General features: G+C 45.0%; 2 protein-coding genes across 3 annotated transcripts in view; both read right to left on the minus strand.

Moving 5' to 3' along the window:
* The window catches only part of PTPRN (protein tyrosine phosphatase receptor type N), a 39,060-nt gene extending 37,203 nt beyond the window's left edge, over positions 1–1,857 (minus strand). Inside the window, 1 exon segment of the mRNA XM_048484420.1 lies at positions 1,664–1,857. Within this exon segment, the coding sequence (XP_048340377.1) occupies positions 1,664–1,772 (109 nt within the window). The 5' untranslated portion in view covers positions 1,773–1,857.
* A 5,143-nt stretch (positions 1,858–7,000) lies between these two features.
* LOC125427325 (aspartyl aminopeptidase) lies at positions 7,001–26,098 on the minus strand. Of its 2 annotated transcripts, none has more exons than XM_048486584.1 (15): positions 26,003–26,098; positions 25,745–25,823; positions 21,031–21,119; positions 20,730–20,843; positions 20,199–20,324; positions 16,081–16,211; positions 14,905–14,989; positions 14,637–14,741; positions 14,298–14,375; positions 11,836–11,919; positions 11,326–11,486; positions 9,319–9,358; positions 8,330–8,431; positions 7,645–7,812; positions 7,001–7,137 (listed from the first exon to the last, which is right to left on the minus strand). In XM_048486584.1, the coding sequence occupies exons 1-15, from the start codon at positions 26,006–26,008 to the stop codon at positions 7,087–7,089; spliced, it is 1,419 nt and encodes a 472-aa protein (XP_048342541.1). In that variant the 5' UTR covers positions 26,009–26,098; the 3' UTR covers positions 7,001–7,086. The 2 variants fall into 2 exon arrangements, with proteins under 2 accessions (XP_048342541.1, XP_048342540.1); XM_048486583.1 differs by having other exon boundaries at positions 14,637–14,744.
* Between the last annotated feature and the right edge of the window lie 1,365 nt (positions 26,099–27,463).

Consider the following 27,463-nt stretch of genomic DNA (forward strand, 5'->3'; position numbering starts at 1 on the left):
ATTATGAAGCAAGTAACCACTTAAAGTAAAAGTGACAAGACGACAGAGGGCATCACCTCCGCTTTGGACACAGAATGTACAGCTGGCAGCTTTGCCTGCTAATGGCCGGTCTATAAAGGACAGGGAAATCTTTCCTGAATGCCTGGCTTGGAGAAGCATGCCTGAGAACAGGGTTGCCCCCTGCCCAAGATAGTCTCTAAGGCCTCCTGCACAGTAAGTTTAGAAGGGGTAACGGTTATAGACACATAATCAAATGTTTTACTTCCAGTCTAGAAGTAAAGAGCCCAAGCAACAGCAGCACAGAAAGTTGCCATTCAAATTTGCTGGAATCTGAGGTCCAGGAGACAAAAAGGGGCATGGATTGGCCTGTGTAATTTCACCAGGTTTAGAGCTTTCCCACAGTAGTGTCATAAAAGTGACTCAGGGGTTCATTTTGCAAATAAGAGACAGTGATAAGGAAGCAGTAACCAATAAGCAGTTAGTTGTCTACAGAAGGTACAAGTGTACACATTCACTGGTGGGGGGGTGGGGAGAAGACAGCAGGATGTAGAAGAGCATTTCCTTCTTCTTAGCAGTAAAAACAAACACACACACAGCCCTCCTGAAATGGGCACAGATCCTGTTTGCAACAGGCAGCTGGGTCAGGCTGGAAGGGGGATGTAGAGAAAGGCCCGGTAAGAATGACGTCAGCGATTGAATTGAGAAAGAAAACACGAAAGTGGGGTGGGTGAGTGGAGAGAGAGATCAGCTCAGGAGCTGAAGGGTGAAGTTGGGGAGGTAGGGGACAGGGAGCCTGCTAAACCTGACAACGCTGTGACGTGCCCATGACAGGCTGCAATGCAAAATGGTGACAGCATCCCTTTTGCGGGGGTTGGATCTGCACTAAGCAAAGTGGGCAAATTCGCTTCAAAGGAAAATGGGGAGGGGGTACAGGGAGACACTCGAGCATCCATCTATAGCAGTAGGAGGGGGCGGGGAAGAGAGTCACCACCCACTGGTTCCTGAGGAGCAAGGGCAAAGATGCAGGTATTTGGGGGCCTTTAGAGGCCAACAGACGGGAGGGGGGCTGTGGGGGTCGCGGGGCGATGTGCCAGCCTGTATTTTCAAAGGCACGGATGCAGGACAAGAGATGGCTACAATCTACTTTAGGGTTTCCTCCTCTTAACCCACTCACCGGTGAAGCAATCTACAAAAAGGGTAACAGGACAACCCTTGCCGCCCCCCCGCCCCCCTTCTCAGAGCAAGCCCGTTCTCCACCCCGCCCTTTAGACTCCAAACTCGGCTCCGCTCCTCATAATAAATACTTTTCAATTCCCGGGGGAGGGGTGAAATGGGAGGGCGGCAGAGCGTCCAGGGTCCTAAGACATCCAGCGTGCCTGTGGCAAACGGGCATGAAAAGAGCTGCATCCTGCCATATGGAAGCGAAGGAGCTGTCCTCGGTCTCCGAGGAGTGGGGAGGGGGGGGAGAGAGAGAGAGAGAGAGAGAAGCCAGTGCCCGGCCAGCTGCACAGCTTTCCCGGGCCCACTTACCCCACCCACCCGCTCCCGCATCCCAGGCCAAACCTTCTCTTCACCATCCTTACCAACAGCACCTGAACTCGCATGCACTCCCGCCCCCATTTCTGCCTGCCTGCCTGCAAGCATCCTCAAGCTCACGTCTCACCATGCAATACTTGCAGAGGGCGCTCCCCAGCAGCCCCGGGCCCAACGAACAGCAGCCACAAGAGGAGGAAACAGCCAAACGCCCGGAGCAGCCTCCGCCACCGCCCCATGCCGGCCGGTGCCCCCGCTCACAACCCCGGCAGCCGCCTCCTCCACGGCCGCTGCACCATCGCTAACCCGGCAATCAGCGCCCCCTCCAGACCAACACTGAGACGCGCGCCTCCTCCCCAAGCTGGCCTATCCCGGCGAGGAGAAAAAACACGCCTTTGTACGAACAGCCAATCCAGAGGGCCGAGGGTCACACCCTACTTTTTGAAGTCACACCTCCGTAACTATTTTATACTCGTGGCCACGCCCCTCGTTGGACCTCGCCCGCTTCTTATTTCGCAAACGTCATTGCCCCAGCCCGGGTCTCCGCGCCTGCAACCAATTGCACGAACAATAATACAGCGCCCGGTGGGCACGCCCCTCGCTGATGATGCTTTACAAATGACACTAGCAGCGAGACTGTAGAGTTGCAGCTCCCGCACGCAGGCGTTTAATCACAGTCTAGGTTTTGGCGGCATGCCACAGAAACCTCCACCGCGATCGTTGTGAGGAACGCGGCGACCGAAAATAGCCTTGCTATGTTATAAATCCACAGTTCCTCTGCATGACGCAATTCGCACATCACAGGGGACACCTCCGCGTCGAAATAAGACCTTAGTCTTTGAGGGGCCTCAAAGTCCCCTGCGGATTTTTGCTGCAACAGACGAGCAGAGTAATTCTGGAATGATATCCCCGATCTAGTCTATGCGCCCCGCACAGCCTGCTTTTTCCATCTTTGAGAGGATATTAGGGTTACCGAGAGTGCCTGTGGTCTTCCCTGTGATGCCAAAACCCTAACCCACCAAGTACACTATCAGAATCCCACTTCTCCTTCAACAGCATAGCATCCAAGCTCAGGAAAACGCTTAAGGCTGTCAAAGGAATCCTCAAGAAACGGCTTTCTTCCCCTCACTGTAGTAGAGTACTATTTCCACCATCGAATAACATTATAATACTTGTTATAATACTTGTTAATACTCGAATAACATTATAATACTTGTTCCCTGGAAACGTCGTCCAGCACTACATCCACCTTTCTTATTTGCTCCCTTATTTCCTTTCTAAAACTGAAAAAGGTGCCAGTTTTACAGAAAAAATTGAAGTAAAAAAAAGCGGGGGGGGGGGGGGGTGATCGAAAAAAAAAGGAGCATCTGTATCCTTTCAGCAAGATTCCCTCAGTGGCTGTTGCTAAGCATTCCAGGCAGGATTTCTGTGAGAAAAACGGCAAAGGGGAAGAATCTTTTCCAGGGCTCTTGCAGTCATTGAAGGAAGATCCGTTGAGGTCAGGCCTGACTAGGGTTGCTAGCTCCAGGTTGGGAAAATCATGGAGATTTTATGGTGGAATCTAGGGAGGTCAGGGCTTGGGGAGAGAGAAGCTTCAGCCAGATATAGTGCCATAGATGTCATAGCAGCCATTTCCTCCTGGGGGACAGAGCTCTTCCATCTGAAGTTCAGCTGTAATTCCAGAAGATCTACCAGTCACACATGAAAGTTGGCAACCCCAGTCCTGGCAGCAACCTCCAGATGACTTGATACCACCCAATTTACATGAAGAAGAGTTTGAATTTATATCCCACATTTCTCTCCTGTAAGGAGACTCAAGGTGGCTTACAAGCTCCTTTCCCTTCCTCTCCCCACAAGACATCTTGTGGGAAATGTGGGTCTGAGAGAGTTTCAAAGAACTGTGACTAACCCAAGGTCACCCAGCAGGAATGTAGGAGTGCAGAAACACATCTGGTTCACCAGATAAGCCTCCGACACTCAGGTGAAGGAGTGGGGAATCAAACTGGGTTCTCCAGATTAGAATCCACCTGCTCTTACCACGACATCTGGCCTGGCTACTTGCTACTGCTCAACAGCAGCCACTCTATGAAAGTCAGTCAGTGTGATGTAGCAGTTTGAGTTCAGGATATGGTCTGGGAGAATCAGGTTCATAGTCACATCTTGCTGTGGGAGCTCACTGCGCAATTTTAGATCAGCCACATTCTTTCAGCCTAACTTACACACAGGGTTCTTTTGTGGATAAACAGGAGAAAAGAATAATGTACGCTACTTTGGTCCCCACTGTGAAGAAAGGTATGGTATAAATGAAGTAAATAATAAATATAGTTATTTATAAATATAGATGAGGTAAATATAATTTATAAATATATATAGATGAGGTAAATATAATTTATAAATATATATAAGGGGCAGTTAAAAGGTAGGTTGGTGAGACGATATGAATGTTGCCAGATGAAGGGAAAGCAGGGGGGAGAGGCCAGATGGGGGATACAGGGGAAAGTGACGTGCCTTCCCACAAATCCTTGAGGGTTCCGTACCATGCAAATAGGCATGGTCAAGCAATCAGAACTGCATAACTGGGCCATAGTTTTCTTAGACTGTTGTGGAGAGAGGAGCACAGTTGATGACAAGTAGGTTGACTGCTGGGTAGGCAGGAGAGAAGGAAGCAGGAACAAAGGCTAGGAGGCTTTTAGAATAGGAAAGAGGAAATTCCGTGCAGTTTTCCTGTTTGTCAGTATTTAATTCTCAACATGACCAAATCTGTGGATACTTAATCCCAGAGCATGGAGACATGAATGAGCAAGACAGATCATTTTGCACCTGTGAAAAACATCATGGTTTACAGGAAAAACCTGAAATCTAAAAAAATGGATTAGAGATAACACCCACCCCCCCCCCCCCCCCCCCCAGCATCATGCAGCAGCACCTGCAGAATTAACAAAGAAACTTCAGGACTAGGCTGCTTGCCACTCTTCAACAGCAGTCACCCCACAAAAGCTCGTTAGGTGAAGAGTTCCAGTTCTGCAAGACCAAGATTCAAATCACCATTGCAGTCCACTGGATGGCCTGAGAATATATAAATGGCCCATCTCACCTCACATTTTTATTTTTATGTATGAAATTGAAAAGCTGCTCTGGTTCCCCATTGCTGAGAAAGGTGGGACACCATCAAGTAAACAATAAACAAAGAAGAAGATAGGCAGATAACAAGGTGGTTGAAGGTCAGGAAGAAATAAGGAAGTAGAGAAAGGTGAGAATTTGGTTGTCAAGAGGAGGAAAACAGAAAACAGTCTGGGGAAGGAGATACAGGGATAAATGTAGTGTTTTATGCCTAATAAAGGTTTTTGGATTTGGATAAATGTAGTGAGTTTCATAAATGTCTTTTGGGGGTTGGAAGCAGAGAGCTTACATATTAATTTCATCATACTTTCCCTTCATATCGCAAGGCATTAAGAATGGTTCTCTCCCCAATTAGTTCTTTCAAATGTGTGATTTTATACAGATGTACTATACTGCTCGCCCCAAACCCTCGTGTAGTCCCATAGGTGATAAAAAGCCAACACCTATGGGACTACACAAGGGAAACGCACCCCCTTCCCCCAACACAGTCCACAAAGAGATAAAACAGGTTTCTGTGAGAACTAAATGAGCAACTCAAGGGGAACACTTGAAGGTTTTCACAAAATATTTCATTCACAATAGAAACTGAGAGAAAAAGAGCTAAGTAAGAGCAGGTACAAGCTATTCTGCACATATATAGGGGCTCGCTGGAATTGTTTGGGGACCCTGCTGGCTGAGACTGTCCCCTGCAAATAGCACACACAGCTGCTTTCTGCAGGGAGGGCAATACCACAGCTAGCTTGCTATTTATTCTGGAAAGAATTAGTGGATTAGAAATAAATGGTTTTAGCAGCAGGTAACGGGCAAGAATAGGGATGTGTTGGGGTTGCTTTTTGCCCCCACTCCTTTTGTATTCAGACCACTGCTCAGCCTGGAAAACTAAAACTGCAGCCAGCTCTTAAGCTATATGAAGATTAAACTTTTAGATTTTCCATTCGAAGAACCAACATTATGCCCTGCCCCTGAAGGACAGCTAAAGAACATTCTTAGTTCTTAAGTAGCAGCCCTAAACAAAGGAAAAAATCAGAGGCTTTTTCCTCCTTTCCCTGAATGTCAGAACGTAGGAATAATTAAGACATTTACATCTTGCCTTTCCTCATGTGTCAAGACAGCTTACAATAGTTAAAAACCTAAAATAAAACAGCAAACCTCTACCCTTCCCTCTTGCCCAAAGATGCCTCCCATTTAAATCCCTTCAAAAGCCCTGAAAAACAGGCAGACCCTACAACACCTTCTGAAAATCTCCAAGGAGGGGCATTCCCTCATCTCTTCAGGAAACCCATTCCACAGAGCCAAAGTCACAATGGAAAAGACCTGAGCTCTGGTCAGAGCCAGACAGGGTACCCTAAGTGGTGAAATAGCCAAGATGTCTGATGACTCCAGTTGGTTCACAGGGACGTGTGGAAGGAGACAATTCTTTAAGTAAATGGCTTCTATGGCATAAAGGCCTGGAAGGTTACAATCAGCACCTTGAATCTTATAAAACTACCAGTAGATTAAGAAACTATCTGTAAATTAAAAACAATTAAGTGTATTTAAATACAATCAAAACTCGAGGCCCCTACTCGAAGCTAGTCACCCACACTCCAATAACTTTTAAAGGTGACTACATAAATCCCCAGGGGTCCAGCCACACTTATTATGCTAATTAAATGGAACGCTCATGTTCAGAAGCAGTGGGCTGTTGCAGACCGAACACAATAAGATAACAGTAAGGATGGTTACTGTTTTCAGCTCCGGCTTATGGCTGCTGGCCCAGGGTGGAAACGGGGAGATACAGATGCAGGAGGACTTTTGCCATCTTCTCAAACATGTATTTTGCAGCCCTATAAATAGGTCATAAAAAGTCACCTTTTCTACTAACATGATTTGAACAAAGCATGTGGTGCTGAACTCCCATTAGTATGCAATTAATTTGCATGACAGGATTGTGCGTAGGTGAACCTTACATACTGCCTATTTGATAGCAACATTGTGCACTGACATTTTGAGGGAACTATTACACACAGGATGGTAACTAATTCAAAGCCCAATAGGATGCTAGCAAAGGATGTGCGAGTGGGATGGGAAATTCAAGTAGGCATCATTTGGCATTCATCAATGCTGACGTTCATCTAGTGCCCACTTTGGAGTATTCTGATCACTGTTTGGCCTCTGCTAATTTTTAACAACTGCAAAAGGCAAGGGACAAGCTTTTCTGGCCTTGAGCTCTCTGGCTTGGGGTCACTAGCATGTATTCGGTAGCACTGCAATAAAGGGCTGGTTGCTAAATGTATCCTTAAGGATTTGTTAATGAGCACGGCTGCAGAGAAAGTGGAAACTGTCCGTCAGCAAGAGGCCACTAGTATAAGATATTAATGTGTTTTAATTGCTATCCAGTACAGGAAGAAAAGAAGAGAGCTGCTTTGCTTCCTTCTGCATTTTAGATGCCCTTCAGTTGCTCAGCAATCCGTGATCCAGTGTGGGAAACAGCTCGAAGAAGCCCTAGAAAAGGGAAAGGGAGAAGTCAGGGATGGAAGGGATGGGGAGATCAGCCCTCAGGGGAGAAGCAGGGCAGCTGTCAGCATACACACGACAGCGTCACCATGGTAGCTTAAGAATCGTGAGGCACAATGTTGCCATAGGAACCAATCACCGACTCAAGGCCACCATAGTTGCCATGGTAACACAGAGAGCTAGAGAGTGGGAGGCAGCAGGGCCCAGCCCTCAACCAGTGATGGGGAGGGAGAGACAGAAAAAAAAATGACCCGGATAGAAGGGGAAACTTATTCTCTTCCACCAAGCTCTTCTCAAGATTAGAATCCATAGCTCCCCTATCCCAGTATTTCTTGCTTCCCAAAGACCTCCCCCCTACAAATATCTCAGTGTCCCTTCTCTCTCATCCTTGGCCCCCTCCCAATCTGAAAGCAAACATCCAGCCATTGGTAGAAAAACCCCATGACTTCCCCTTTTCCAAGATTACACAGTCCCATCGCAAGAGAGGATGCAAACCTTGAAAAGTGTAATGGACTGCAGGACACCTGAGGTGCAGCACATCTCACGAATGGAGTGCATGGCTAGCTGCGGGCAGCCCATATCCACAACACGCAAGCCAAGCCTGGAGGCCAAGATGGGTCCAATGGTTGTACCGCACGGAGAATCATTCCGAACCATGTATTCCTGCAACAAACAAGACTTAACTGGTGCTGCCCAGGGAAAACATTTTGATCATTAGACTTTGCAATTGTTGAGCATACAGTCAGGTGCAGATCTGCAGAGTCTATTTCCTGAAGTAGAAGTAAGTACAAGACTCTTGGCACTGGCCTGTCAGTCCCAGGATCAAGGAAAAGCCTCAGGGTTAACCACAGTGACTTCCTCAATATCCACGAACCCAAGATGATTGCTGGACCACTGAACAGAAGTGGAAGGAATTTCAGAGAGAAAGAGACACACTCAGAGAGAGGGGGGGGGACAGTCATCTTCTAACCCTTAAACCTTGCTGTGTCTGGTCTCATTTTCCACATCTGTGATAAGTAGGGCAACCAGCCCTTTGGATGCTGTATTTGAAGGTTTCAGTGCAAGCTTGTAGCAGTCATAGATACTCTGAATGTTCAAGAAGATTGGTGCATAATGTCCCCATGAGTTGCAAGGGAAAGGAAAGGTTTGGGGAACTTTCAAGTGGAGAAACATTGCTTACTTGCAGGGGAACATCTACACGGCTGGCAATCTCACGGATCAGTGCCTCTGTGACAGCAGTGGATGCATACCGTTGGTTATTGTTCACTTTGATAGAGGGGCCCTGCACAGAAAAGCACATAATTAAATAAAGGTATTGGGGGGGGGGGGGAAGCGTAGAAAAATAGTTTTGGCTCACCCATCAAACCCAGCATACTCGATGTCTGAGTGTTGACTAGTAGAAGGTGATTTTGAAAATCAGGGGGAGACTACTGGAAAGCAGAGGGATGCCTCTGTAGATTTCCTGCCCCAAATGCAGCTGTTCTATGGGCATATGGTTCCCCAGAGAGATGCACAATCCCCTGTGGTCTTCACATCCAGGACTGGACCAATATTGTCACTGCAGCCTAAGTCTTACAGCAATACCCCAGACTCCTGCATCAATTTCCAGGTAGTTGACAGGCACATTAAAATACACAAGTATTGTGAGATCTTTGGGAAGGATAGTTCTGCCTTCTCAGAAGTGGGAAAGAAAGAGAGAGAGATTTGCATGTACTTCTTCCCACCCCTGCCCATTAAGCCTGAGGAACCTTATATTCAGGAGAAACTAAGATACTTTCCCCAGTAATTAAAATGTTACTTTCCACATCATTGTATCTGGGCTTAAGTAAATATTCATCTCCCACACTGTAGCTGCCGGTTGCCAAGCAGTCACTAAATAAGAACTATTCATAATGCATTTCTTGGACAAAGATCTCACAGAAATCTTTTTTCACATGAGATCACTCCTGCAAGCCATCCCTGCTACAGTCTCCTTAAGAATGCACGCTACAGGTTCATAAACAGGTGAAATAACCTCTTTCAACTTTTCCTCACAGTTTACACACACTGCCACAAACACCTGAAGTTGCCAGGTTTAGCTTAAACTCAATGGGACATTTGCACACCATTTACCAGTGTCTACTTTCATTTTCAGCTTTGCACGATGGTTATGGATTCCCGATTGCCTACCTTGTGGAACTCTGGTCGATGGTTCTTCTCATGTTTGTCCCTAGGGGAAAACAAACAGCATCATATCATGCCCTGCTCAATACCCCTGCTTTTTGAAACGTGTACATGAAATGGGACTTAGCTCTGGGAACCAGTGAGGGAAGAGGAAGAATGAGAACCATTTCAAAAACAGAAAACTGTTAAGGTGGTGGATAAGCAGCAATTTTAATATGTTGGAACTCAGATTCCACGCTAGGTGTTGGTCTGTGGTTAGAACAGATTAGAATTCACGGGTGAAAAGTGAGTTCTATTAATGCCATATGCTAGTGATAGTACAGGGAAGGGGAGAAAGACCATCTGGACAGTGATGCTGGGAAGCTGAGGGCACAGCCTGTAAGTGGGAGTAGTAGAGTATTCAAGGTTAAGCATGTACTCTGGAACAAGTAAAATCCACATCTTAAAGCCAAAAAGGCACATCAGTTTCCTGAACTTCTGTCATACACTGCCTCAATCACCCATCAGGGAGAGACGTTTACACACAAAGGCTGAGTGTGCTACCTGCTCAGCCTCATACCTTGCCTAGAGGGGTTTTATACAAGAGCAGCTGAGAACAGAAACCTTCTGATGGGATTCAAGGACCCAAAGCAGTTGAATGTAGTTAAGGAGTCCCTACTAAGGTGACTTGAAATGTATGAAAAGTTGGTATTTTGGCTCCTTCAACTTGGCAGGAGAAGGAACTGGTAAGGCTGGATCCAATCCCTTGTATTAATATCACATACTTTATCATTCTATCCAAATGTTTCATTCACTAAATTTAAATAATCACTGTTGGTCAGAGATTTTAAACACAATAAACTATAATTAAAAAGAAATCTATATTTGGATCCTAAAATCTGCCTATAAATACAATTACAGAGAATAGTGTCTAAGGAGAAGAAAACTACATTCTACATGATAGACATGGCTATCTAAATACTAAAAACCTGTGCAAGTTTTCAGTCTGAAAGAATGCTATCAAAAGCTTCAGAACTTAGATGGGCTTAGTAAGTATCATGACATAGCAATTAAGAGCAGCTGGACTTTAATCTGGAGAATTGAATTTGATTCCCCACTCCTCCACATGAGTGGCGGTGTCTTATCTGGTGAACTAGATTTGTTTCCCTGCTCCTATACATGAAGCCAGCTGGGGGACCTTGGGCTAGTCAAAGTTCTTCAGAACTCTCAGCCCCACCTACCTCACAAGGTATCTATTGTGGGGAGAGAAAGGGAAACAAGAAAGGTCCATTGAGTCTCCTTACTGGAGAGAAAGGGGGGGGGTAATAAATCCAAACTCCTCTTCTCCTTAATATGTATGTATATCTATCTATCTGGCAACCTCCCCCCTCTCCTCTTCAATCCAGCTTAATGCAATTGAGGAAAATTAAGAAGATTTTTTTTCACAGTTTTAATTATCTTACAGGTACTCTTTCTACTCAGAATATATAAACAAACCTGAGAGGGTGCATCACGGCTAAAAATCTAATTAAGACCTAACAGGACCTGAAAGAAAGAACATTTTCTGGGCCTCTTATATCTTAATTGGATTTTTAGCAAACTAACTCTTCTTAATGCTCTCAATCATAAGAGCAGGACACTTGTTCATGTTAATAAAATTACTAATCATCATATTAATCTGATTTATTTGGAATATTTTAACTTTAGCTTAACTGAGTTATAATTAAAAGAAGATGCTGATGATCAGAATTACACAGTATAATTACCAGCTGCATTTTCTTCAACTACTTTTTAGCCTCCCATCTGGAACTCTGTTTATAAGGTTCAGTAAAAACAATTACAACGTTATTTTAAAAGTTTTTGAGACCTAAAGTGTAAAATGTTGGTTTTAAGTGAAAGCAACTGACTTTTCACTTCTAAATTTGTGCAGCAAGAATGCAAATGCATGGAACAATATTCCATATTTAATTAAACAGTTATTAAATGGAGAACAAAACGTGCAGTTCTTCCTAACGAGCACAGCAATGCACTCACGCATAATTGGGATGCACGGCATGGGCCATGTCTGCGCTGATCATGCAGGACTTGGGAACGGCTTCCTCAAATGCAGTCAAATTCTGTGGTGAAGCTGAGATCCGTCGAAGTACAAGTTCAGTAAGCAGGGACATGGCACCTTGAGCAGTTTCTGAACCCACCTGCCAGAGAGGCACATTCAGTAAAGCAGCCAAGAAGTTCCTTTTTGGTCCCCTTAGATTCAGTTCCATCTTACTTTAAAGATCACCCTGCAGCTGTTCCTTCTTCCTGGCCTCAAATCTGCAGCTTACCCTTAATACGCCCCATCCAAATCACTAATGTATCATCATTAGACTTTCCCAACAAGATTCACCCACCACAAAACAGCATAGGCTCCTTGACATAAGGAACAGCCCTGCTGAATTAGACTAGAGGTTCTTCTAAGCCCAGCAACCTGCTTCACACGGTGGCCAACCACCCGCTCTGGAGGGCACTCTATTTTCTGCTAACCCATCAACCCTTCCCACTAACCTCTTCATTGTCATATAATGCAACCAAGCGCACATTAGGCTCTTTGGAAAGAGCTCCAGGCCCTTCACTGGATTCAATCAGTGCCTGTATGGATAGATAAAAAGGGAGAAATAGTAAACTTGACCGGATGAATCTTTCAGAAGCACTTTCTGCTTGTCTATGAATTAGCTGGCTTGTGAGCTGACATGTTAGCATACAGCCAGATTTAGACAGGGTAATGCCAATGCTGTGATAAGGTATGGATGTCTGGTCCTCCTTCACCTACTCAACCAGTTCCAGAAAGGCCAGGAGGAAAGTTAAGCAAGGGCCATAGAGATCAAGAGGCCAGAGCATCCAAGAGAGGCACAAGAAACCTAGCAAGAGTGACAACCCTGACGAATTAGTATTTGGCCCACTTGAAATGCTGGTTCCTGCTCAAACTACCCATAAGGATAAGGAACAGTTTCTAAAGTAAGAGCTCACTGTATGCAGATGATGCTGTATTATTTCCTAGAATGAGAGTAGGGCTGAGCTGTATACTTCATGCTACGGAGAATTTTCCCAAGGATCACATGTTCTGGAAGAAATGAAAGCTCATTTAACTGCTATTATGAGGTCATTTTTCAATGTGGAAGCCAATCTAATCCAATTGTTTTGGAGGTTCACCAAGCAAAAATCTTGTGCTTTTCATTATATGGAGTGCCTACCTGAGACTCAGAAGTTTTAGCTAAGCAGCAGGCAGTGCAGCTTACATTCCTGCGAACTCTTCTATGAGCTCCTAAATGTATTTCAAATTCTAATTTATTGCTGGACACCCACAGCTGTAGTCAAAATTTCTCTCATGACTTGGGTAGCTATAATAACATTTAAACTCTTTTTTTAAGACCATGCATCACTACCAGAGCTCTTAAGATGGACTCAGTATGACTTCCAGAGATCATCATAGGATAAGTTAATGGAGGATAAACTGTTAGTTTAGGATTTATTTTGTCTCTCTTGTATTAACATAACATAACATAACAAACAAAGCCTTTGGAATCACGGAGGAGATCAGATCAGCCAGGAATTAATTTAGCTGATAGGAGATCCCCCCCGCCCAGTTTTTTTTTGGGGGGGGAGCTTTTCAGTCTCTCTTTTTCCTGTTTTGTTGAGTTAATTCACTCTTCTAATAGTTTCAATTTTTGTCAACTGGAACTGTCAGGTTGCTGCAAGGGTATTAGATATCCCCAGAGACTCTGCCCGTATGGCAGAACTATAACTGACATTTTACCTCTTGTTGTATTTAGCAGTTATTTTTATTCAGCAATTATACCTATATACATAGTGCCTTTTTTGGCAGATTCCCTTGCTGTTCACAATATTTTTCACTAGTTATGTGTTTGGGCTGGTAATGATAAGTATGTTACTTTGTCTGTGGTAAACTTTATAGTTTGTGCCCTTAGAATTAAATAGGCATATATTAAATATATCCCAGGGGTTAAGTGTTAACAGGGGTGTTTTATTGTTTTGGCAAGGTGCTTTGGGTATGCAGACATTCTGATTGTGAAACAGAAACGGCTTCTAAGGTACAGGACTACAAGCAGCAAGGCCCATTTCATAAAATAAAGTGAGAAAGTAATGCCAGGTTGCCAACAATGGTGATTTCTTCACTGGCGATTAATCCTGGGATAATCACCAGAAATATCCAGGTTCCCTCGAGATCTCCTCACAACCAAACTGTAGAACACAGATCAGTCCTGTTTCTGGCGCTCCTCCCCCAGTGATCTCAGGATTTTCCTGGACCTGCTTCTATATGCACCTTTTTGAAAAAACATTCCAATGGGAGCTAATAGGAGATGGGGGCTACACATTCGAGGGTCCATAACTTTGGCCCCCATGAACCAAACTTCACCAAACCTGGGTGGTATCATCAGGAGAGTCTCTTACTGATAGCGCCCAGGTTTTGAGAAGTTTGGTCCAGGGGGTCCAAAGCTATAGACTCCCAAAGGGGGTGCCACCATCCCCCATTGTTTCCAATGGGAGCTAATTGGAGATGGGGGCTACACATTTGAGGGTCCATAACTTTGGCCCCCATGAACCAAACTTCATCAAACCTGGCTGGTATCATCAGGAGGGGCTCCTAAAGATACTCTGAAATTTTGGTGCTGCTACCTTAACAATTGCACCCCTGACAGCAGGCACCCCCCCGCCCCCAGAGGCAGGCCTAGATGTCTTCACTAGAAACATGCTGCAGTGCGGATGTTGGAACCTAGATGAAAAGGTGCCAATTCTTTTGAAACTTGGTTGTATCTAGATGCACAGGACCATTACTGTCCCACAGCTAATCATACGACTGCTCACCAAGTGCTGGAATAGATTCAAACATTTCAAAATTTTAACATGTAGATCATCCTCCCATCTCAGGTTTTTGGTATGAATGGGGACATTTTTGGCATAAGGCAAATCAACAGACTACAGATCATAGCTCCTCCTTAGATACCCACCTGCAAGGCACAGTAACAGCTGTGGAGGTTGTCCAGTCGAGGGGAGAATATGAACTCACTGAAGACGCCACCAAGGGTCTGGAATAGGAACCACATGTGATAAAGGCATCAGTACTCACTTCCTGGTAGGAGGCTCTCAAAGAGCACAAGATGATCTTCTAAGTCAGAGTACAGCTGGCATAAGCATCTCTATGGTTCTCCCTTAAGAAGTCACCTTCTCGGGAGAGCGGTGTAATGCAAGGACACTATTTCTTCCATCTAACAACCTGCCTCTTAAAAGGCACTTCTGTCTAAAAAGGGCTCCAACAAACCAAATGACTGATATATGCTGGCACTTACTGGAGGCTGTGTATCCACCAGGCAGAGTTCTAATTCAACCACCTGCTCAGGTTTCACTTCCAGCTGGGAGCAGAGAAGGGACAGCAGTGCTGGAGAATGCCAATTCTTCTAGAAATAAAATTGTGAGATAAATAGCACTATCAGATGCTGCTCTTCCCTTCCCCCCTTCCTCGACAAGGAAGCACAAAGCCTCCCTTATAATTTAGGCCCTCTGCATTGCCCCACCAACACAGGCAACAAAGCTGATCTTCTTCCACTCTCATCTCACCTGGACAGCAGAGGTACAAGCAGACCCGGTTTTGTTCGCCGCCTTCTCTAGCACCTCCTGAGCTTCTGTAGCCAGAATTGGGACTCTGTGAAAAGCAGGCTTGTCAGCTAATTCAAGAAACCAGTGTCTCCTCATGAAGGAGCCTGGGCACAGGACGGTGCTGAGATCTAGTGAGCACTCGTCATTCAACAGTGTAGAGGACTTCCAAAGGAGCCGGTGTTAAAACTCCTCCCAAACTAGACAGGTGAACCCTCAGATACCTTCATATTTTCACGAGGGATACAATCTCCTAGCGCCAGTGAGCTATTGCCTGCTGTATGGCTCTCAGTAGCCAGAGGGAGAATCTGGGAGTCCTGAAACAGCTCTTTTACCCCACTTCCCAGTTTCTGAAACAGAGAGGGACCCTTTGTCTTTGGGAACTTTGGTTTGGCTGAAGGGAAAAGTTCAACTGGAAAGTTTTCTTTCACCTTCTTGACAGAAAAAGGTAACCCCAATAGACAGCTTTCTGCCATACAACAATCCAAACAAAAGAAGCACTTAAAGACAGGTCACAGTTGTCAGACTTTAAAATTGGCCTCATACCTTCATAGGCAGGCCCAATCCTTATCCCAATCATGGCATTTTAAAATATCTTTAAAATGGCAGCAGTGTCCATGGGGAACATCTAGACCAGGGGTCTGCAACCTGTGGCTCTCCAGATGTTCATGGACTACAATTCCCATCAGCTCCTGCCACCATGGCCAATTGGCCATGCTGGCAGGGGCTGATGGGATTTGTAGCCCATGAACATCTGGAGAGCCACAGGTTACAGACCCCTGGTCTAGACTTTCCCACTTCAAATGCCAGTATAAAAGAACAGAACAGAGTGGTATGGGCAGGTCTCTCTGAGCAGGGAATTCCAAAGTTGGAGTGCCATAATGGCGTATGCCCTTCTCTGACAGGCAGAACCCACTGAGGGGCCTTTCCTGGTGAACTAAGAGGCAGGAAAAATCCTAAAAGCAATCAATATTGCCTCCCTTGAGCAAACTTCCCTGCTGGAACACAAGCAGGCAGAGGCCAGGCAGACTGGGATCAAATCTAAAATGTCAGCCAGGTCCTGCCAGAGGAGCTGGAACATGATTTCTCCCAAGCAGGGGACAGAGCCTGAGGCAGGGCAGTTATGGTTTATACTCTCACAGGTGGTTCTCAGTGTTTGGCCCAAAGCTCTCGTTTATGTTGCGTTGGAGATGGATGGCCAAATGTGGGATACGGAGAATGGGGCGCTCCACCTTCACCAGTTGCTGCTCCAGCCGCCCTGTAGCCAGGTCCTGAAATCGACAAATTGAAGGGAACTCATCAGAACCTGCATGTTTCACTACATGCTAATCACAAGAAGCAGGCATCAGACAAGCTCCTTACTATGGGACACAGGCCATTCAGCTACAACTGCACCTGCTACCAAGCGAACTAATTCACCCACTATCCCCACATCAAGAGGCCAGGCAGACTTGAGAGGATCTGCAGGAGCTAGATTTCACCAGCTCTCCCCTGCCTCAAAGCAAACTGCCACGCACTAATGAGCAGCAACCTATTCTTTGCTGCTGCTCAGCTGTGACTGGGAAACCAGATAATGAGAATACAGTTTCTAGAATAATGACACAAAACTGCAGGCTTTTAATGGGATATAGACGGTGAGTATCTTCAGGGAAAGGAGGCTAAACGGATTTTATTTTGTTGGTTTCAACTGTAATGCTGTAATTGTGAACTGTAAGCTGCTTTGAACCTCAATGCAAGGTGGGATATAAATGAATGGGCACAGACCAGGAGTTCAGGGAAGAAGTTTTACTCCACTAGACTCCGTGCTTCCTGTCCCTCCACTGAGAGCCAGTGCAGTGTTGTGGCTACGAGTAGCGGACTCTAGTCAGGAGAACCGGGTTTGTTTCCCCACTCCTTCACATGAAGCCTGCTGGGTGACCTTGGGCTAGTCACAGTTCTTCGGAACTCTCTTAGCACCATCTACCTCACAAGGTGTCTGTTGTGGGGGGAGGAAGGGAAAGGAGTTTGTAAGTGGCTTTGAGATTCTTTCAGGTGAGAAAGGGGGGGTATACATCCAAACTCTTCTTCTTCTTAATGTTTTAACAAACTTTCAATTAGATTACAAATTCACTGAAACCACAAGGACCAGGAGCTTATTTTGAATAAAAAAGCAGACGTGCTTGGAAATCTATTCCAGCTACAATGGTTTGTAAGCCTCAGAAACAACCTGTTTTAATAAACCTATGAAAGTTACAAGAATTACAGATTTCCTTTGGGCACTTACAGACAGTATCTTTTTATGATTTGGTGTAATGACTTTCTAAAAAGCTGCAAATATTAATTTGGCTGCAAATCCCCATCTCTTCCCTTTCTCTCATTCTGAGTATTAGGAAACATCTTCCCTCACCTCCATTTATCTCAGACCATACAAATGCTCCAAACACATTTAAATGTAAGTGGCAATGGCTGAGAGATTACCCATTTAATTCCGTTCAGGCCCCAGGAGTGCTGTTCTTTGGGCCCTGCTGAACTACATTATTTTAGTCAGGGCAAGCAGACTTCCTCCTTATGTGGTCTGAAATGTAGCCAACAACTTAAGTCTCTGAGAGCAGCAAAAACTATAATGCAGAACTTATCAAAGAGCTTTTCAAAGCAAGATTTCATGGGAGTACTGAAAAGCTGATGGCAGGCTTGAAATGGGAAGATAGAAGCCGGTTTCACACTACAGTGAAAGTATATACAGGTGTATACAGTATACACTTTTTTCTTTGTATGGGTGTTTAGCAGCACTCATGTTACCCTGAACATGTGTACAAGTGAATGTGTAATTGAAACTTCACATTTATTCAGATTCTGGTCCCAAGTTTCATTTTAAAAGTGAATACACGTTGGTTCTTTTTTACATACGAGTGTATGGACATACACGTAGGTTTGAGAGCCAGCATGGTGCAATTGTTAACAGCAGGTAGACTCTAATCTGGAGAACCGGGTTTGATTTCCCACTCCTCCACATGAGTGGCAGACTCTTATCTGGTGAGCCAGATTTGTTTCCCCACTCCTACACATTCCTGCTGGGTGACCTTGGGCTAGTCACTGTTCTTCAGAACTCTCCCAGCCCACCTATCTCACAAGGTGTCTGTTGTGGGAAGAAGAAGAGAAAGGAATTTGGGAGTTCCTTTTTGAGAAAGGGGAGGGGGGAGTACACATCCAAACTCTTCTCCTTCTTGTACTTGTGTTCATTGTAACATCTGAACAGGACCAGAGCAAAAAGATGGAGTTCCATCCGGCTGAAACTGTTACGATGGTCCCACCAGAAGGGACCAAGACCTAGTAGCAGAGAGTCTACTTTGAAAGAAGACGCTCCCAAGCTAAATCCTTGGCATCTCCAGTTAAAAGGATGATGGAGATGCTTCTAGCCTATCTGCAGATTTAACACACACTTTAAAACTTTTAAGATTAAAGTACAGCTTCTAGACGTCAAAAGTTATGGCAAAGAAAACCACAGCATTCTGTATTACAAAAATTAAAGGGAGGGGAGAGAAAGTAGTACCAAGTATTTGAATAAAGTAACCAAATGGAGCAATTTTCCCATCCCTCAAAAGTAACTTGTACTGCTGGTATGTCCCACATTCTAAATTTGCCAATGAGCACATCAGTAATAAATGCAGTTTTCACTGTTGGGGCTCACTGTACTAAGTATCTACCCAATACACTGCTAGCAACCAACAGCTGCCCAAGGTCATATGTGAACCCAGGTCTGAGTCTGGCACAATAACCACAACACTACACTACCAGAGGAGCTCTGGCACTTGCAAAGATCCTTTCCTACTGACTGAATATTAACTAAGCCTTTCTTCTCCTCTGCCCCATGAATTTCTTGTAGATCCCCTAGTATTTGTTATTTCTCAAGTGCTTTCAGATCTCTTAAGAATGGTAGAAAACACAGCTGGACAAGAATAAATCCTTGTCGACCTGGTACCATCAGCATTTTCCTTTTATTAGCTTCAGTTCCATTTAGATAGTCAGGCCTTAGTTTTTGCATCTATGCCAGGCCCATGCACTGCTCACTTTGAACCAAGCTTCAGTCCTTCCCAAATGTAGCTGGGTAACAGAGTTCTCTTGGCACACTTGGGCACATTTATGTTTATTAGGGCTCAAAGCATTAATGAAGAGATTCAATAAACAGTGTGCTGATTTCAATAACATTTTTATCAGCTCAATCCCCTGTGAAACATATTAAATGATGATATCCCTGCTGTATCCCTAAATGGTATTCCACATGCCAAAGACTTTATTAAGTTAAGTTTATACATTCATGTTAGAATTTAATCCTTAATCAACTGCTTCAAAAACAAGCAAATCAACTAAAAATCTCCTAGTTTGACAGCATATAAGCACCCAAAATAAATGGTAGCAACTTGAGTCTATTTTCGTAATGCCTCACATAACACAGGAACTGGGCTTGTTCCCACGCCTGGCAAGCCAACACTGGCCTACAGTAGATGTGTCACTGGCATATTTTATTGGAAGAAGCCACACTGCCAACCAAAGAATGGGTCACAATTTTAGGTAATGAACTGGATGACCTTAAGATCCCCTCTAGCTGTTCCGTTCTAAAAATGTTGTGATAAATAGAACATAGAAATGTACCACAGCGAAACAGCAGGCAATCAGAGCTGAGAAAAATTAAGATCTGACAAGAGATTATCACTAGTCAATAAATTACTTGAGAATTAGTCTGTCAGGTGGATGAAGGTCTGACATGATGATCTGACATGATGTCAGATCTTTGGGTGAAGTTTCCCTCTCTGGCAGTACTGAGGTATTGCAGTAGACCAGTAGGGTTTTGATGAGCGCGTAAGCTGCAGTAGAGTGCAATACTGATATATTATAAACTTGCCAGAGAGTTTTCCTGAGGTGTATATTGTGTAGAACCTAACATCTTTCATCTCCTGGTTAAGTGTTAATATTTATTTCAAGTTGTATATGTGGTTTTTTTTTCAGAAATAAACTTTGTTCTTGTCCATGTTCACTTTCAAAAAAACCATTTTGCTTCTGTCAGTTTTATTTCAGTTATTGATTCAAGCTTGGGTGAGTTACACTCATGTCCAAATCTGGGTCACTCTTTTTCATCTCCTGTTTTGAACCCTGGTGAAGTGAGGTAAGTGGGAAATTGTATTATAATGGGGATGGGAAAAGTACTGTGGCGTGGTGGCTATCCCCAGCAAATCCATCAGAGATGTTATGCTTAAAAGACCAGTATCTCAGACAGAACTGACCTTAACAATGACTCTTCCAGCAACAGTGAGGTCCCGATCAAACCAGGTGTTCCAGATACCACCTCCATAGGTCTCTACACCCACCTGGATTGTGCCCTCCTGCTGACACTTTGAGCGACGCTTCACCTGGATATGCAAGCACATAAGCAAATAGTCTGATTTCTAAGGGAGGAGTAATGCAGCTCCATAGACATAGAGGAACCATCGTTATGGACACAGCGTGGGAAGAAGAAGATAGAAATGTGTCATCACTGCTCACAGACAGGAAGCTTCTTGACTACTGTCAGCATAGTGGTGCTGACAATGGAGCACCTATTGTGGTGCTGCAGTGCTGAAAATCACAGCCAAAGGCAGAGGGGAGCAGCCACAGCCGCACTGGGTATTGTCATCAAGAGAAACAATGGAGGAAGAACAAGTCCACAGTAAGTGGAATGACAAGGAGACAGAACAGAGTCACCCAGAAAGAGAATTAGCTAACAGCACCAACGGGTATGGCTAGACAGTGCTAAGCAGGATAGGGTAACTACTTACTCTCAAGCATGGACTGTCTGTATGGGCACCAATCAAGCTGAAGCCATTGCCTGGCTGGTACTGGCCTCCCACAGCAAAAGCAATCAGTGTTGAAAAGTTCCTGGTGACAAAGTACTATTGGAGAAAGGAGCAAAGAAGAAATCAGTGTTTGTCCACCCCACCCCCCAGGTAGCTGCTCTGGCGGAGATCGGCCTCTACCCCAATTCTGCTCAGCACCCGCCCCCAGCAGAAACAGAACTAGTGCAAGTCAGCAGCATTATGGAGGAAGTCCAGCAACCAAGTATCCATTTCATTCACCCACCTTTCGGTCAGGCTGGATATCCCAGTGTTCAGTTTCCTTTAATTCCTGAAAACCAGCCTGAAGAAGGCGATTTCGACACTCAGCAACCACTGCGAGGAGGAAGCACACAGACAGTTGTGTGGAATGAGCTACATGAGAGAGAACCCACTCCTACTTGTGTGTCAGACCTAATTGATACAGTTGGCTCCAAACAGCTATTTGGTTTACCTCGCGTCAAAAAATGGCAAAGTGTTCAGTATATGGATCACCCAAAAAGGAACACTCGTGGAACTCCCATTATAGAATTCCATGCAGAAAAGGGGGCAAGGGGCAGAAGGGAAGGGATTGAAAAGAGGAATATGTTGGGTAAAATTATGTTTAGGTGTTTTTGTTTTTCCATCTTGGTGGATTTTAGTTTTGCATAATTCTAATACAGTTTATAAGACATAAATTCTCAATAAAGTTTATAATTCTAAATAAAGTTTATAAAAACAAACAAACAACCCATGACTTGATGCAATTTTACTTGCACTCGTCTGACCATCAGACCCCTAATCGGTTATCCCAACTTGACTGGGTTACAATTTCTATTGGGCCAAACTCAAGACAGTTCTTACAGTACTTTCAACAGGGTCTGATTCACTGAAACATAGGTCATACAGCATATGTCCCTGATGGTGGAGACTCCATCCCCAAAATGCTTACACTTTAACAAAGGGGTATTATTTTTGAAGTGCCACAAGAGTTATTTTTTCAACCCACTTTCACAACTGTTTGCAAGTGGATTTTGCCATTCCGCACAGCTTCAAAGAGCACTGAAAGCAGTTTGAAAGTGCATTATTCTGCATGTGCGGAATGAGCCCATGATTTGGTCATGCCAGGAACAAGCACCATCTCTGTCCCAACCCCCATGTGACCCAGCCCCTGCAGGGGTCCATTCTTGCTGCTGGACCTTCACAGAGGCTTCCAGGATTAGTTGCTACCTCCCCAGAACCACAGCAACAAGAGGCAGCAAAGCTTGCTCTACAGTATGACTACTTAAAACATAGTTTTTTGAGATCAGTGTCCACACAGGAAAAAATGAAGTTGATTAAAGAAACTAACCAGGCCATCCGAGTCAGGGGAAACACACACAAAACCCACCACTTCTAATTAAAATTGAAGAATTAAAGACTCCCAAGTTCCTTTGAACATGAGAATGAGCATAGGATTCCATTTTTAATAAATTTAAACAATCATTTTCCCCCATACTAATGTTAGTGCTTTGCTCTTGTCTTAGTGCTCAACTCCAGAATTCGGTGTAACTACATTCATGCAAAATTGTCTTAAAATGGACAACTGTTGCTATCAAAAGTATTCTGACATAGAAAAGTTACTGTTCTTCTAAAAACACCCAAGAAAAAAAACTCCTAATACAAACCACTTCCAAAGGTAAATTCATTGAGGACTCAATCAAGACTAGGGTTCTCTTTTCCAGTACAGATGCTGGATTGCATTGCAGAACTAGGAAGATTTATTGCCAGTTGCTGCCATTGTAAGTGGTCCCAGTGATTGAATTTTGCATATAACGGTAACAGACCTACTGGATCACTTTCACGTCACAGCCTTTTGATCCTGTCATTTATTTCCACCCAGTATCCATTTATATCTTCCAACCAAGGATAACACCGAATGCACTTGATGGTGGGCCCAACAGTTGACAAAAACCTATGCTTCCATGAATCTGAAGACTTTCAGTTGTCACAACGGTGTGTTATCCTTCAAGGATTGGATGTGAAAAACTAACATAAAATCAAACTTATAACCTAGCTCACTATGTGCCTGGCATTATACCAAATACTTACCTAACAGTGAAAAAAAATGCAGTGCCAATTTCCTGAACCACATTCCCAATTAAAAGCTAAAGTATGTCATCAAGTTGCAACCAACCTATGGTGACCCCATTCACAATTACTATCAACCAACAGAGCCACATGACTACTGTATGCCCTGCCACCACAACACACTAATATAAGATATAGCTATTTATATTAAATATAGAACTATTTTTTAAAATACCAAAGTACCTCTGCGCGTATCTCTCCTCACTACTATTCAACCTTTGCCAGCCCCTGTGTCTAAGAACCGAGGGCAAGAACTTCCCTTTCCACCGTCTTTCTTTGAAGCATGGGGGACAGCAGCTCAAGCAAGAGAGTGAGATTGTCTGGAAGCCCAACAGGGAGCAAGCTGGTCATGGAGAAAGGGGATTAAGACTACCTTGACTTTGGCCTGCTTGCTCTTTTCCCAGGCAACAGCCACAATTATTTTACTATGTCTTCTATGCTTCCAATTTGCTGTCTTTCTAGAAGCTGCCCAGTTGTGTCAGGATGACAGTGCAGAGGCTGCACAGAGGAGTGGGAGGTTGTTGGGAAGGGAGATCTTCTTACTTCCACCCCCAACATGGAGCCCACAGTCAGGGAGGCTCACATTTTATCTATCCTCCAGTTTCCATGGCACAGCTTTAAGGTTGGGGTCCCTTGCTAATCCCTAAGTTGAACCAGGCAATGACCTTGCCCACTTTCCTAGGACATGGGGAAGGAGTTACATGTCGGAACAGTGCTTAGAAGAACCACAGACAGCATGTCAAAAAGCCTCATGTGACTTCCAGGCCACTGAGTATCACTATACTAGATAGACAGAGATAAGGATGTTATCATTTTTAAGAACACTGCAAAATATAATCAGCAGTTAAGATCTAAAACAGTGTTCCCAGTGAGCAAATCAGGACACACATAATTGGGTGCAAAACTTTTATGTGCCACCCTGGAATTTCCAGGTATAAGGAGGAAATATTCTTGAAAGGAACTTGAGGGTAAGGATAGGTCAGCACAGTATCTACGAGAGACTGACTGATGGCTTTTGTCCTCATGAAAATGGATTCCACCAAGCACTACTGTCAAAACACAAGCCATCAGTGAAAAGGCACCAAGATTCATAAGAAGCTGTGGACACACAGGAAAAAACAAGAAAAGCTTGTTTGGGCCTACACAAGATGAAATAAGGGCAGATGATTCAACGACTGGTAGATTTGCCACCCTGACCAAACCCATTTCCCTTTCAAGACTTGGCTTCCATCTTATACCTGGGATTCCAGAGAGATAAGGAGAGGTTGATCCACCCATCCTTACCTGGCTTACAGGAAATATGAGGAGTATATTGCCAGCATTTGAGTTCCAGAAAATCATGATGGGTCATATAAAGTAGAAGAAGTCTCTCTCAGTCCTCCAGCATCAATGAGTAAATCAAGAAGGAGGCTAATATTTATCTAGTATGGAGCCAGCCTAATCAAGCCAAGTATGAGAGGGAACGGAAAAGATGTAGAGATTCATCCAGCAACGGGCAGCATTTGATTGGGGAGGTTGATTCCTCCACTCACCCCCCAAGAAACTACTTCTTCCAGTTCCAACATACACATGTGGATGGCATGTATGCCTAAAACTCTTTGTAGACTAACATAAATAAGTTGATGCCATCCAACCCTGGGGGGCTGTGTCATTATTTACTCTGCTGGTAAGAATATATTTAGTTTCCCACAGGATTACAGATGGAGGAAGTGTCTGACCACTGCTATGCAATGTGAATGAAGGACTTTACACTCTGAGTAATGGCAGAAATGAGTGGGGCACAGCTACTTCTCGAAGATTTTCTCACAAAGACTACTGTTGGGAATTTTGAAATCAGGATTCTTTCAGACAAACTGGTGTGGGTTTTTTTTGGCCAGTGTTATGACAATGATAGATAGGTTCAGTAGTAATCATACATTATGGTTCCCATCCAAAAGGGAAGACAGTCTGATGCAGCTGCATGGCCTGTTCCACCAGCCTGTGTGGAGCTGCTCAAAGGGAGTGGGTTGAGGGCTCCTCAAAAGGGCACATTCACACAGGGCCAGAAAAAGTGAACACACATAAAAGCAACAGTTTCTCCCCATCTTTACAGCTCTCTCCTGTCGCCAACTTAATAGGTACTGGATACCATCACTTTTCCCTCCTCAACTTGAGGGATAATCATAGCAGATGAGAATCCATTCACCCATTGCCCCTGCTGCTATCACTTCTGCTCCTTCTGCACAGAGAATTTTTCTTTCTACATTACAATGCATACAGGAACATATTGTGTATTTGAGGAAGCACAAAATATACTGCAAAGACCCACCCCACCCCACAATTAGGCAGATTCCACATGGGCCAAAAACAGCAGTGTGAAAATGGTGTAAACCCTTTTACACCGTTTTTACACCGCTGTTTTTGGCCCATGTGGTGCTATGCCAATTGACACCTGAGTTTTGTGCTACAGTTTAAGAATATCAGCAGTAATCTCCAAAACAAACAAGGGATGCCAATCCTGGCAAAAAGGATTCTCCCAGGGAGCCTCAAACAACACATACGTTGCACCCTGGGGTGCATAAAACCCTGACAAACCCTACTTTACTCCTGTGAAAGTTGTCAGTCAGATAAGAATGCAGAAATCAGCAGTTTGAAGTCCAGGGTACATTCTAGCCAGGATGAGTTTTACACTCTGATGACGGGGAGTCTGGAAGTTTCAACAAGGGCTTTGAGCCTCACATGAGAAAACGTCCACAGACAGCGGGGCAAACCGAGGTGGCCACTCCCCTATCTATTGGAATCCGGACCCACGCTCCTTTACTGAGGGCGAAGGCAGCCCCCCGCTCTCTACGCCGTCCTTTTCTCTTTCTTACCATGGTAAGGGGACGGGCTCCGATTCACAAACTTCAGCAGCTCTTGCGCCGCCGCCTGCGCCGCCTGTTTGGAGCCTGCCTGGGAAGGAAAGAGGGCACGTTATTTTTATTTGGGGACACCGGGGGGTGGGGTGCCTGTCCCTCTTTAGGAACCGGGAACCAAGAGGCTGTCAACCAAAAAGTCCCCTGCCCGACAGAATACCGGCAACACGATCGTATTCTCAGCAGGGCTCCAAACGCAGCCCTATTTGGCAGTACCTGCATGATTGCACCGGTTCCGCACCCCCAGAGAAGCGCGGCTTTGGAGTGCCGCCCGCCCTGCCCTGCTCTGCTCTGCTCAGGCCAGGTCCGGCTCCGCCCCGCAGCGCTTGGCCTGCTGGGGACTGGAGGAGGGAAGCCTGTCCCAGAGCCCTCTGCAGGCGGCTCTGAGGAGGGCGAGAACGGTTTCAGTGGCGGCAGAATACGAGTTAAGAGGAAAGCGAACCCTTGCAGGGACCATTATGCCCTCCTTCTTTGCTTTCTCCCTCTGACTCAAGCAGGCTTCGCTATTGGGACAGGCTAGCAAGTCTGCTTTATTTTTCATTCGAAAGCAAATCCTGAATTGGCTTCGATTTTGCGTGCTGCTAACAGTTTTCCACGCTTCTTTCCGATGGTTTCGAAATCACACGACCGTAGAAAAATAACCCCCCAAACCCTGCACTTTTAAATTAATCCGGCGTTTTCTGACCATACAGAAAGGGAGCTTTATAATGCAAGGGCTGCGGTCTGGAGCCAGGCCTGGTTAGAGCAAAGGGGGGGTGGGGGGGCAGAAGCATTTCCAGTATCAGGTAGTGAGAAACACGTCACTCACCTTTGGTGGTGGTTGCTACAGGGGGACGGGCGTGTTGTTTCCTGGTTGCTGCTATGGCTGCCATGACATGACAGCCCAACAGCAGCAGCAAAGTTTCCATGTGGCAGGTTTTCTTACCCAGTCCCACCCCATGAGGAGGTCACCCCACCGCACACACCCAGGGCTTTTTCAATTTCTTGTAAAAATTAATCCATAAGATTATTAAATATAGATAGATGAATGCAGAGTGAAAACTGGTAGAAGGAACATTAACAGTTTGAGGTATGCAGATGACACCAGGTTACTGGCAGAAAATAGTGAAGACCTGAAACAACTTCTGACCAAGCAGAAAGTTCTGAGGCAGCAGGGCTACAGCTGAACACTAAGGATTCAAAAGCAATGACTCCTAAGGAATTACATGACTTTAAGGTTGACAATGAATAAATTGAAATTGTTCGAGATTTTCTGTTCCTTGACTCCATCACCAACCAAAAGGAAGACTGCAAACAAGAAATCAGAAGGAGATTGAGACTGGGAAGGGTAGTCATGAATGAGCAGCCCAATCCAAAGCCAATTGGCATGCGTGGTGGTGGGATTTAAAAAAAACCCAGCCAGCTGAAAAATCCCATTGGGAACACCAATTTATACCACACCCTTTGGTGGCATAAGTCAGATACAGACATAGGGGGCATTCCTGAGCCTAAAGTCCTTTGGGACTTTCCACCTCCGGAATGCCCCCCTCTGTGCTGGCAGAAGCCGTTGTGGTGGAGGCCTGCCTGCCACTGCAAGGCTGAACTTCCAGGCTTGGGCCCACTGAGGCAAGCCCCTCTGCTTCAGCATCCATGCCACTTTGCACAGTGCTGGGGGCGCAGGTGCTGTCACACCCTTCT

The sequence above is a fragment of the Sphaerodactylus townsendi genome, linkage group LG02 (genome assembly GCF_021028975.2).
Source record: "Sphaerodactylus townsendi isolate TG3544 linkage group LG02, MPM_Stown_v2.3, whole genome shotgun sequence".
Taxonomy (NCBI): domain Eukaryota; kingdom Metazoa; phylum Chordata; class Lepidosauria; order Squamata; family Sphaerodactylidae; genus Sphaerodactylus; species Sphaerodactylus townsendi.

Excerpts from the sequence above, each read along its gene's own strand:
- LOC125427325 (XM_048486583.1), bottom strand. Across the intron at positions 20,844-21,030 it reads ATATCCAGCCTGACCGAAAG|TACTTTGTCACCAGGAACTT; the intron begins GTGGGTGAATGA and ends TTTCTCCAATAG. Across the intron at positions 14,376-14,636 it reads TGGTGGATACACAGCCTCCA|ACCCTTGGTGGCGTCTTCAG; the intron begins GTAAGTGCCAGC and ends TTCCTATTCCAG.